We start from the raw sequence: 12,571 nt of genomic DNA on the forward strand, positions 1-12,571 counted from the left end.
CTGTCTCTCCGGGAGAAGGAAGGATGCGGATGGAAGGACGGGGGAGGGAAGGGATGAAGGGAAACGCCACCAGGAGCGAGCGCAGGATATGAGAACACGGCAGCCACAAGGTCGAATATGAGAGATTGGTCGAACGGGGCACTTTGCGTGGCGATAGCTGGTCGGCAATAGTACTATGATTTGGTATGTGGCCACTCTGATAGCAAGTGTATTCAGCACCAGAGGAACGGCCGCTCAAGGTGAGTTGAAGTGCAATTTCTATCTTCTCTGCCACACCGATCGTGGCTCGTCTGGTCCACGCCAGGGCTGCTTCCTCACCATGCGTCCTTTGGAAATGTGCCTTTCCCATACGTGTCAAATCCGCACGGTTATTGGCGCTTATAAAATGGCTTCATGTCTGCATGTGGCTCGTGCAAGTTGAGCTGGAGAGGAGCAACGTCAAACCCACGAGCAACACAATTGACATTTGCGATCTCCAGCGGCGTGAATTCGTGTAGCCTTTTCCTTTTCTGTAAATGCACGTCAGCTGTTTCTGCTCCATCCATTGAGAACTAGTCGAGCCACACACGGGCAGCAGTAGAGAATCGGAGGCCCTGGGCAAAGACTGCCATGTGGCCCCCTCGCTCAGCGGTGACACACCGTTTTTACCCGCCACTCTTTGTCGATTTCATATTTTATCCCAAGAGAAATGAGCCTGAATGGCATTTACAAAAAGTAATTACAGAGTCATGGTCGTAATAACACGGTAACAACACAGATCTCCTCAAAACCGTCACACCAGCAACTGTATCTGAAGTTAGCTTTCACACACCATTGTCAGTTCTCAACACAAGCATGACTGATACACATCATTTATGCTAAATGCGGCTTCACATTTAAACACATGAAGTACTTTTTCACTCAGTAAATTTATGTAAGGTGTTGGAGCTTCATCGATTCAGAACAAGTCCACCCAGACAGAAACAAAGATACTGTAAGAAGAATTATTCATCGAGTTTATATTTTCGTACTGCAACATATTTGACGATTCAATTGGTCGACTGATGATACCATCGTTCTCTTATCACAATCCCCTGTAAGAGGAGATGTTCCTGAGGCTCGGGGACCATCGCAATCCAAAACTTAGGGACCAATATATGAAGACATCACATTAAAGGACACGTACCTCTAATACCACATTTTGAGCAATTCAAATTTTAATGTAAAGTGCAGCGTTTAACAGTACGTTTTTGCAAAATTTACGTATATTTTTTATATTATAATTACAACCTGTGCAACCCTTTCGTCAACCCGTACACGTCGTTCGCCTACTCGACTATCAAAATGATAGTCAGTTGCAGTTTCATATTTTAAGAACCCATTCATTAATTCATTACACTGAATTTATTGTTTTGTAGATACTTTCATCGTGGGTGAATGCGTGTTTGTCGCCGCCACCTAGCTGTATTCCTGCATGCTATGCTTAGCAGCGGTGTGTATCATAGCCAGTGGGCGTTATTCGGTCGAGGGATGTGACCATGTGAGGTCTCAAGATGGAAAAATAACTAAATAATGCAGTGTGTGTCGGATAAAAAGCACTCTACTGTTTGATCCGGTTCATCCTGGCATGCGTGGGGTCATGTGCTGGTGCATGTTTAAGTGGTCTGAATACACTAGAAATGGTGATTCCTGGAGCATGGGAAGGCACCATGTTTATGAGCCGCCTGTATTAACATATGCACTTACTTAACCTTGCTTTCTCACCGGTGTCCAGACGAGGGAGACATGAGCCACTCTGTCGCCTGGTAACTGATCCCAATGACCCCCACATATCTAATCAAAACTTGTCTGCTTCCAAGTCTGGATCCGTCTGTGATGCCAGCAAGAAAATCCAGTCTATCTGAAACAGACGACGGGCCTCCCACCGGTCTTGGCGTTTTAATCCCAACCTCTCTTTCAAGTGTGGCCTGATAGTGTCAATTCAGATGTTTTTGTCTGATATAGGAAGTGCATTAAGTGAAGAGTCGGAATCCGTTTACAGCGTCTGAGTCACGAATCACAACCTTGCTGACAACTAACGGCATGAGGAATGCACCGCTCCTTATGTTACCGTGTCCCTGAATGCACCGAATGAACTCAGACTGCTGCCACTCTGAAGCGCTTCCATCGACGACTTCAATTGTTCACGGCAAACAAAGGCTGCGATGACGGAGAACGGACGCACGTTTACAAGTGTATGTATTTTTTAAAGAGGTGTGTTGAGCTTTACATCCAGGTGGTTTTTTTAGCGTTAGATTATTTTGTGTTCATACCGAGGAGAGAAGTTACTGCAGAGTGTCAGAATCGCAACTGATGGCTTTATTGTTTTGACAAATAATTCACTGGTTATAAATTAATAGAGGGGATGCCTGCTCCTGCACCATAACAAACATGGTGTGTTACTCAGTGTTTACCTCTGAGCTCATGGTTGGTTTTATGTATGGCACTGTCGAAGCCTGGAAGGGAGATGTCTGGTGCGACTGCGTTAAGGGACCAGCTAGTGTCAGTTTGTCGCTACTGGATCCAGATGTTACGTACATTACGCATGTCTGAAACTTATCATCCATTTGGCTTTGCGGAAATGTGATTAATCAGAACGCATCGACACAAAAGTTGGGGGCTTTTTTTTGCCATTTTTGACCTACTTTTGCAACATCTGCTGTTGTGTAACTGTTTGTGAACCGCTTCTCGTCTTAACTTCAGGACATGGAAATAAAACCAAGCAAAGTTGGCTGTAATTAGAAGTCAATATGAGTAAGTGCGGTGTGTGCCAGGAGCTGAGCGAGGAAGCAGCGTATGGCCCGGGGAAGAGTCTAGGTTAGTCTAAAAAGTCGACAGTAACTTGGCGCCCTATCAAGGTGAAGCTGCAGGAATAGTGTTTGACAAAGACGAAGGTAATTAAATGTCACCTGCAAATGATGGCGTAAGGTGTGTTGGGAGGAATCCGGTGGGTGCAGCTGCAGTCGACTCGGGTCCTCAGTGGAGACTTGTTGAATTGGCTCCAGTCCAGACGATATTAATCAGTAATTCTCTTCCAGTGAGCTCACGCCTTCACACGATCCGGAGTTCCCTTGTGAACCTTGACTTGACCACGTTTTCTAAGGCACACTCCTTCAAAAGAGAACTTGGAATCAGTTAAGGCGTAGCTGTCACTCACCGATCTCAGCCTTCTTATTGTCCTCTCCTCCGATTGTCTCAAGAGTTCAGCCGCAGATTGTGACTCTGATTTTGGCTGCCTTTTTTTTTTTGTCTGGCGCGTGGAGCTGTCTGGGGACTGTGCGTGAGACTGAGTTTCACGTGATGCTGTGAACTCACTTTTGAGGGGATCTGCAGTGCTTTGTAAAAGTTTAAATAATACTGGGACCAGAGTGTCTCTGCTCTGAAGCAGATGCTGCTGTTTTTGATTTAGCTGCGGCTAAAGCCATTTCATCACTATGTCCATTGTAATCAGATACATTGATCGCCTTTGTTAGAGTGAGATCATTTTTGGCTTCATAAGCTCCATAGAATTATTCTCTTACTCTTCTGGGGGAATACATGTGTGTTCCAACCAGGCTTTTAGCCAACTGGACATACTGTATGGATGTCTTGGAAACACTTCGGCCTGAAAATAAGACGCCCTACTTTTAGGCAGACCACCCTGAAGAGGCCCTGTTTTTTCCTCCGATATCTTCCTCCTTTCCACAGAGCGTGGCTTTATAGCGCTACTAAAAAGATGTTGTGCTTGCTGGTTGGATACGGATGCTGCAGCGAAGCAACTTGATTATCCAGTTCACTCAAGAATTTTTGGTGCACTATAGGCATTAAATGCCACTAACAATCTCGATGCTGCGGCCTCCCAATAATTTTTCCCTCTCAATGGTCTTACTTCATTGTCTCTCTTAAGGGAGGCGGTCTCCTTGACTGACAATGAGTTAGCGCTGTCCTTGTAAGTCATAAACATGACTAGATATTGACAAAAAATTTGCTCCAGTGCCACGCACCTGAAGGAGGCATACATTTTTTTTCAGAATCAGAATCAAATTTATTGCCATGGTCAGTGGGGAGCCCACTAACTAGGAAAGTGTTTTGGAATAACGTGCAGTCAAAACGTAAATAAATAATAAAATAAAGTAAAATAAAAATAAATAAATAAATAAAATAAAATAACAACAAGGCTATTCACAAATTCAACAGTCTGACGGCCGATGGGAAGAAGCTGTTCCTGTGACGGGAGGTTCTGGTCTGGATGGACCGTAGCCTCCTGCCAGAGGGAAGAGGAACAAACAGTCCATGTCCAGGGTGAGAAGGGTCGGCTCTGATCAGACCTGCAAGTCTCTGGTCCTGGAGACATACAGGTCCTGAAGAGGTGGCAGGCTGCAACCGATCACCTTCTCAGCAGAACGTACGATGCGCTGCAGTCTGCTCTTGTCCCTGGAGGTGGCACTGTTGTACCAGACAGTGATAGAGGAGGGGAGGATGGACTGGATGATGGCCGTGTAGAACTCCACCAGCAACTTCGTCGGCAGTCGTAGTTTCCGTAGCTGCCTCAGGAAGAACATTCTCTGCTGGGCCTTCCTGATGAGGGACCTGATGGTTGGCTCCCATTTGAGGTCCTCAGTGATGGTGGTTCCTAGGAAGCAGAAGGAGTCCACAATAGGAGTGGATGAACCAGCCAACATGAGAGGGGACATAGAAACTGTGACTCTCCTGAAGTCTATGACCACCTCCACTGTCTTCTGGGCGTTGAGCTCCAGGTTGTTGTGGCTGCACCAGGACACCAGCCGCTCCACCTCCCTCATGTAAGCCGATTCATCTCCATCTGAGATGAGCCCAATGATGGTGGTGTCATTGGCAAACTTGATCAGCTTCACGGACTGGTGGCTGGAGGTACAGCAGTTAGTGTACAGGGAGAAGAGCCATGGAGAGAGAACACAGCCCTGAGGAGACCCAATGTTGAGGGTCCGAGTGTCGGAGACAGTCGTCCCCAGCCGCACACGCTGACTCCGGCTGGTCAGGAAGTCTGTCATCCATCTGCAGAGGGAGTCAGGCACATCGAGCTGGCGAAGCTTGTCTTCAAGCAGAGCTGGAAGAATTTATGGCACCCAAACCACCTTTTTCCGAAATCCTGAGTATATACGCCACTATGCATAAAGCCACTTTATGCCAAATTATTTCATATGTTTTGTCTATTTGAGCAACATTCCTCAGTAGGTTTTGCTTGTACAAGGGTGAGGGTCACAAGTTAACTGCAGTACAAACACATTCAAAAATTGCACGCTGCCGTAAAGTGGTATTGGCGTCATGGTGTTGGTGGCCATTTTACGAGTACAAGTATGAGTATTCAAGCCCAGGATCTGACCGCTACCCTGCATCAGACTGATGCAGGAGCCCAGTATTGGTGCGGACTTAATATCTACCCCAAAATGCATGAAATAGTCCTGTAAAAAAAAAATAAAACAAGTGAACAGTCTGTACCAGCTCAACTGATTCCTCTAGTCCTCTTGCCACTATGAGCAGGAAGCTACTTTCAGCTTCTCGTGCCTCTGATCTTTTGGCTACTGTTCAAAGCTTGTGATCATAGGTGAGAGTCACAATTGGTAAATCAGCTTTCCCTTCTTTTTTAGCTTCAATTCTTCCTCATGGAACAAGAACTCTCATCCTTCAGTGGGCATTCTGCCCTGTCTGATTCTGAACTGCATGATCATCATTTCAGCCATCCAGAGTGCAGGTGTTGGGCATCATCAGCTTCTCACTCCAACCCAAATGTAAAGCCCACCAACCACACGGCACAGGACTTATTTTGGCGACCCACTGATCATGACTGAAGTCGAGTGAAGGAACATAGGCCACCAGCTTAACAAAGAGCTTTTAGGTCTTGCTCTTGTCTGCAAAAAAAGGAAAGCGGTTATCATTGCTCTTACACTCTGCCAGTCTGGTCTGTGAACCGCACAAGTGCATGATTTAATATGATCAGATGAAAAACTCAAACAAAATTACACAAAATTAATATGTTACAAATACTATTTTATTAGCCTCTACAGATCAGTGGACAAAGGAGTAAATAACGTTCAACTTGGGTCACGTGTCAGGCTTCAGTCAGAGTCAGATCAGAAGAAAAAGCTTTCTGTGTTTTCTGCTGTGCAGTCGTCGCCAACATCACTAATGCTATTAGATTAACTAGAAGTGCAGTTGGACAGCGCAGAACTCTGCCAAGCTCCTAGAGAAAAAATGCTGTTTTCCAACTGATTTGGTCCAAAATGAATTGGTTCTTCCCTGGCCCATGCAGAGTGGTAGTTATTGGTGATGCAGAAGCAGTTGGACAGATAAATGGCACTGAAAAGACAAGTTTGCTGAAAGGCGCAGTCAGTCAAACTGAAGGTATCATTGAGAGAAACTCCACTTGAATGGTTGAGTCCACCTCCTGCACACTTGATGTACCTCATGAGAAGCTTACGTTGGCACTTTATAAAAAATATTTTAAGGTATTTAGTTGCACTTATTGATTTGTAGAGTGTTACATTGGCTGATCACATGCATGGTATTGCTGTTCACCAATATATCCACCAGGGGGAGCAGCCCACAGTCAAAAGTTTATGACGGCAAACTCCAAAACCAACATGGTGGCCAGGCTTTTAGCTAGGATTTTTAAACATATATTTGTACAGAAGTAACTTATAACTTTATGAAACCAAACATATTGCATCAAATATCATAAATGTTGTCACAATAACAAATTCCGGGGGTATATTTCTTGAGCAGCTGCAAAGCCAAAATCAGCAAATCCACTTTTTCTTCTTCTTTCGTGGTGATGGAGCCTCTTCCTCGCTCTCCTTATCTGATGAAGGGATGGGACTCTCTCCTTCTGACCCTGATCAATTAAAATAATAATTATTACCCTTACTACATGCTGTCTCGACAACAGTTTTGTTCATCTTCTTTCGTATAGTTATGTAAGACAAGCGCAGAGTTGTATCAGCTGTGAATCTGTGATGGTTTTCTGAACTTTCACACGTTTAAACACTCAAACAAGAAAACAATTCTGACCTGTTTTTCCTTCAGGAAGAAGCTGAGTGTTGTCTGTCTTGTCTTTTTCATTTTTCACACAAATATTTGGTTTAGAAAATGTTTTATAGCCTTTACATGAAAAAAGGACAGCAATAACTGTAAATATTTCTCTATAATATACGTACAAGTCATTCATACATTATTCGGCAAACACTGCAAGAACAAGTTGCGCCATCGCCATTTGGCTCGTCCTATTGAAAGACTTTCAGTTTGTTTGTAAACAATTGTTTAAAGCTTAGCTGACTTTTCCTCTTGTCTCTCTCGTCAAACAGCCAACTGATAGTGTCGCTCTTCCATAATGCATCGACCAATGAAAACACGAGTATCGCAAATGATGTGAATAATCGTGAGATTTGGCCCGTAAACAAATATGCCGTCCGCAGTGGCCAAGGTTCCGGTGCCGGGTTGCGACGCCGGGAATTTGTCATACTCATACGCGAAAATACTGCGGAGAAACTTCCTTTTCACTGACGCCCGCCCCCCAAACGCCCCTCGAGCTAAAAGCCTTATGGTGGCTGTGGAAGAAGTACTGATGTACCTTTTACACACAAGACCAAACTGAGTCAGCGTTGTAGGAGGCAGTGATCGGTGCAAGAATTTCCACCATTGTTGTGTACCATGGTGTCCTATAGTACTGCTTCGTTCGGTTCGTATTTGTAAGCTTTATGGAAACGTGAAGAAATCCGGATGAAATGAACGCAGAGCCCGGACAGAAATATCGGCACAGATTCGTATGTAATGTTGAGCTTAAATGGGCTTTTAGCCGAGGTTGGGTTGTGGGGGCAACTGCTAGAGCAATGGGCCCAAATGTTTCTCTGTCCAGAAGCTACAAGCACTTTGTTTCAAGTATATCTATCCAATGCTGGGTTCGTGGCACAATACGTTTTTGCCTTAGCATACGGGTTCAGGGTTCAGATGTGAAACTGACGGTTTAATATTAAGAAGCTACTTTCAGCATCAAGCATCTTTGTTGGTTGTTCCAAAATGCACCTCAGAATCATATGAGTTTTTGGTGAACCGTAAATTACGATAGAATTATTGTGGTCTTAAGTATGCCACATCATTTTAGGTCTGTGTCCCGAATCAGATGGGCAGCCTGACGGCCTTAAAATGTGGCGTTCAGTACACTGTGATCCACTTTAAATTTGACCACTGATTGTAAGTTTGTGTACTTGACTGATGCCTTAATGTGCCTGTTTCTGAAACGACCTGAAATGAACTCCTGATGATTTTTGTCGCACCGTTTATTATTTTTCCATCAAGCACATCATCTAAATTCATGCTCATTTCCCCCACTGGCCTTCCTCGACCTGCCATCATGAGAGTAAAGATTAGTAATGAGCTTAGGGAAAGGCCTTTTGCTCAAGCTGTGGATGGCAGACGCTCAGTTCTGGGCCTGATCCAGCGCTTTCTGGTGAAGCCCACCCCTTCCACTTTACTCTCCCCCCTCCCTTCCTCTGCTCTACAGTCCAGTCCCAGCGGAGTCTCCTTACAAACAAAGCCTGCGGCATTCTGGGAAAGCCAGTTTTACACTTCATGAGGTTCTGGTCGGATGGCCCATGTCTTTGCTTTAGTCGATCTAAATACCCCTGCACTCATTTTACTACTTATGATGTAATGTATGTGGTATCGTTTAAACCCAGCTGCTGGCTTCATTAACTCCTCGATACACCAAAGAGCAAGTCCACAGTCTGCGTAGTCAAGCCCGAAACTGGTGGTTAAACATATAAGATATTTTTTTTCTTCAGGTGTCACACACTTGAGTCTTTTGACAACATTAGTATCATGCCTCGTATCATGGGGGCTGCTGAAAAAAAAAATCCCAGACTTCCTTTGCTCATTCTTAAAAAGCTTCAGAGACACAGGCTACATGTCCCAAATCTCACGCTAACACTAGCGTGTTCACTTACCTGTACGTCACGCGTAAAGACAACGTGTCAATGGCTGCCGTGCTGAGTTTTGTTTCCTCCATATCGAGTGTTGGACACGTTTCGGAAATGCCGGCTCCAGCGTTTTTGCGACCTCTTGCATCAGCGCTGATAATCTCACTTGGTTTGGTGAACCAGCAGAGAAGAAATGGGCGGAGCCAATGCCGGCTTCGCTCTATGTTGCGGTGATAGATCTGTTAGAGGTATGGCAATGCTAATGTTGGCCTGGATGCTAGGCCACTGTTGTTTATGAAGAAGAAATAAAAACATACTGTTGTACATAGATGTCGTATTGTTCATGTTGTTGGACACAGAAGACCATTTGGGTTGGTAATGTTTGATACGAGAGAAAGAAAACAACAGAAGAGTAGTCCTTGTTACTAAATTTGTACCTGTTGTCCTAACCAACGTTGTTTTTAAATAAAGTAAATAAAATCTATCCACACTTCATATTCCCACTTCATTTCAAGTCAAGCCTCCTCGGTTTGAAGGGAGACACTGATGACAAAGTCGCACTGGTTCTAGTTTGAGTCTCTCGCAGATGACCAAGCTGTCCTAGGGGTCAGGGGAACTCATTTCACTTAGGGGGGACAAAGCCATCCTTGGCCATCCTTAGTTCAGTTGGGGACATGTGTGCGATATGAACATTTTATTCATTATTTTAAACCTGTTTGCATGAATCGAGGTAAAAGTTGTCTACCCTGAATTAGTTATCTATAGTATAGAACTGGGTAAATCGATCATTTCACTACACACTTGAGAACAAGAGCCATTCTCCAAAGGATATTCCACCTTGTTTTGACTCAGAAACACAGTGTAGTATTTGATAGCATTATCGCTACCTTCAGCAGTCTGCCGGACGAGACAGTGTAGTTGCAAAAGAAACTGCGAAAAAGACAAGACTTGTGTCTGCGGTGAGCTGCAGACTTCTTTGTGTCTGAGCGACTGGATGGAGGGAAGCAAATTACACAGATACCTTGATAAGCAGGTATCTGCCGATGATGTCATCATTTTCTGGAGTCGGATCGCTACATCTGCGTGGCAGATTGTCAGTGACCGTGATTCATGTGGCTGTCAGTTGTTCACCAGCTTAATCATAAAGCCACAAACTAAATTAAAGCGATAAGAGCCATTAGTGCTAATAATCTCCTTTGCATAATTAATTGGAACACCTTGGCAACGGCGTTCATAAGCCATTGAAGAATTTGCTGCATTTAACCAAACTTGACAGACTCAGAGCAGGTAGAGCGGCGTGTGCGAGTCGCCTCCCCTGTAATGTGCGCTTCAAGCAGTAATGTTAGTTCACCCTTTCTGCCTTTGGCCAGCAAATACCAGCCCACACACAAATCTCCCCTGGCCTCTTTCCACTGCCTTCGGTTTGAGCAGGTGTCAGCACATCTATTGCATCCCTGACTGAGCATTCGCTGTCAGAGGAGACAAGTTTACCATTAAGGAGGGTTTAATAATGAAGCAAACGATGCATCTCGGATTGTTCCTGCATAAATGAAAACACTGTAGCTGTTTTCTGAACTGCTGATTTTGGCGTTCTGCTGACATGGTGGACAGAATCAAATAATGACTTCTTGCACACTAAAAAAGTCGTGACACAGTTCCAGCTCTCTTTTTTTTTGTTTTCAGATGATGCTCATACAAGTCGGATGTCTTATGAAACAACACATCCTACCTCAGGCGTGGCTCCTGAACGAAGTGTCATTTTGAACCTGTGCTTTTATGGGTTTCAACGTGTTGTCATGTGGTTGTTATCGACAGCAGCTCTTTTGAGACCTTAATAAAGATGTTGGCAAAGCGACTTCCCGCACGTCAACCACAAGTGGTGGAAAATAAAGTAGAAATAAAACATTTTTTTGTAAACCTTTTCGATTATTCCAATATTGTAATAAATAAGAATATATTGATATGATGGTGCAGATGTTTGATCTGAAAAATCCCAGACTTCCTTTGTCATTCTTAAAAAGCTTCAGAGATACAGGCTGTATCCCATTTCTCACCCTAACACTGGCGTGTTCTCTTCCATAGTCCATGGGACTTAAGATCTGAAAAATAAAAGGAAAAATAAATGTAAGTTATCTAAGGTTATGTACTGTATCGGGAGAGCAGAGTTGTTTTCTGGATCATTTTGCGTCATGCGCTGGGTCACACATAATAATAATAATAATGAAATTATATACCCATACTTAACTCCATGCTTAAATACATATGTTATTATTATACAGACGCGTATCTGGGCCGCACTTTGCCCAGGTCTGGTTTAACCAATGCAACTGCAGTGAAGCTAAAAGGGGCGGCCATCAAGACATTCAAGTTTTATTCGCTGAGAACTCAACGCCCAGGCGCCAAACATGGCTGGCCACACCTGCGAGAGCTTTAAATACATGTAGTAGTGGCCCAGTCTGAGTGTTTTTGTGGTCGTATTGTTGCTATGCTAATGTTCAAAAAACAAAACAAAGACAAACACTTGTTTTCTGTGGTTTCCTCATTGTCCAATATTGTTGTAGTTTCTTTAACTAAGCTCAGATGTGTGTACCATTACTCTCACCGCACATTCACGGCGACCATTCGCTGATGCGACTTTCAGCACCTGCTGCCTGGCATTCAATTACCGCCCTGCCACTGGGCCGACCCGTCCGGTGGCGGCACGTCCTTGAGAGTCCCTCGCTGGCCTCCAGTCTGGACCATATTCACCTTGTGCAGCTGCCGCACTCCACCAGTGAAGACAGTGAGCGTCATTTACATGAACAGCAAACACGAAGTATCTATTAGATTTGAACAGAAAAAAATATTGTAAACTCAGCTGAGACTGTAAAATGCTGCTTATTGACTTCCCCATTATTCATGTTTTTCCCACATAAATCGCGCAGCTTTTTTTATTTTTTTATTGGAACTCATTACTGTCAGAATGTTGCGGAGGCTCAGCTCTGCCTGGATATTGCCTTTGGAGACTATTTACCGCAAATTCTGTCCCTAAAATAACGGCTTATGTGACGAACCAGACATCTTAGAAGCAGGAAAGCAAGTCATGGAGAGGGAATATGAAGCTGAAACAGGTCTGTATTCCAGAGGTAGGCCAAGCTTTCACCCCCTTGAAGTGCTTATTGTCTTCTTTCTTTTTACATATGTAATGATGAACGTTAAAGCTTGACCACGATTGGTACTAGACTGGCTGTTCTAGGGTGCCGTTTCCAATCTCGCATGTTATCCACCCTGGGAGGACTCCTGAGGGCTCTTCACTGCAGCTGGAAGTGGAAATCTAGTAGGTTTAACCCCGAATGAACCCCGTCATTCTGCTGTAACGTGCTGGACAGCTGTTGATTGACCTTGGCCAGCAGTCTCTTCTTGGCTAATAGAATTTGTTGCACAATCACGCCTCTCGCGGAATTGTGTTCCCGTAGGTCATACTTTTGTTTTACTGATGTAATTTAACGGAATGATTTATTGATCGGCGCCTTGATGAGCTCGGCAGAAACCGAAGAAAGTGTTGCGACGGAGTGCGCTAGCGTAAAGCGTGTGATAGCGCCTTTTCTCGAACGTTTTTGAGGTTAGATTCAAGGGATGTTCAA

General features: G+C 44.3%; 1 protein-coding gene across 2 annotated transcripts in view; it reads left to right on the forward strand.

Moving 5' to 3' along the window:
• igsf9ba (immunoglobulin superfamily, member 9Ba) overlaps positions 1 to 12,571 on the forward strand; it is a 60,772-nt gene continuing 48,201 nt past the window's right edge. For both annotated transcript variants that reach the window (XM_053872560.1, XM_053872561.1), the window contains exon 1: positions 1 to 239. In XM_053872560.1, the coding sequence (XP_053728535.1) occupies positions 176 to 239 (64 nt within the window). In that variant the 5' untranslated portion in view covers positions 1 to 175. The remainder of the gene's footprint in view (positions 240 to 12,571) is intronic.

This window comes from Synchiropus splendidus, chromosome 8 (assembly GCF_027744825.2).
Source record: "Synchiropus splendidus isolate RoL2022-P1 chromosome 8, RoL_Sspl_1.0, whole genome shotgun sequence".
NCBI lineage: Eukaryota > Metazoa > Chordata > Actinopteri > Syngnathiformes > Callionymidae > Synchiropus > Synchiropus splendidus.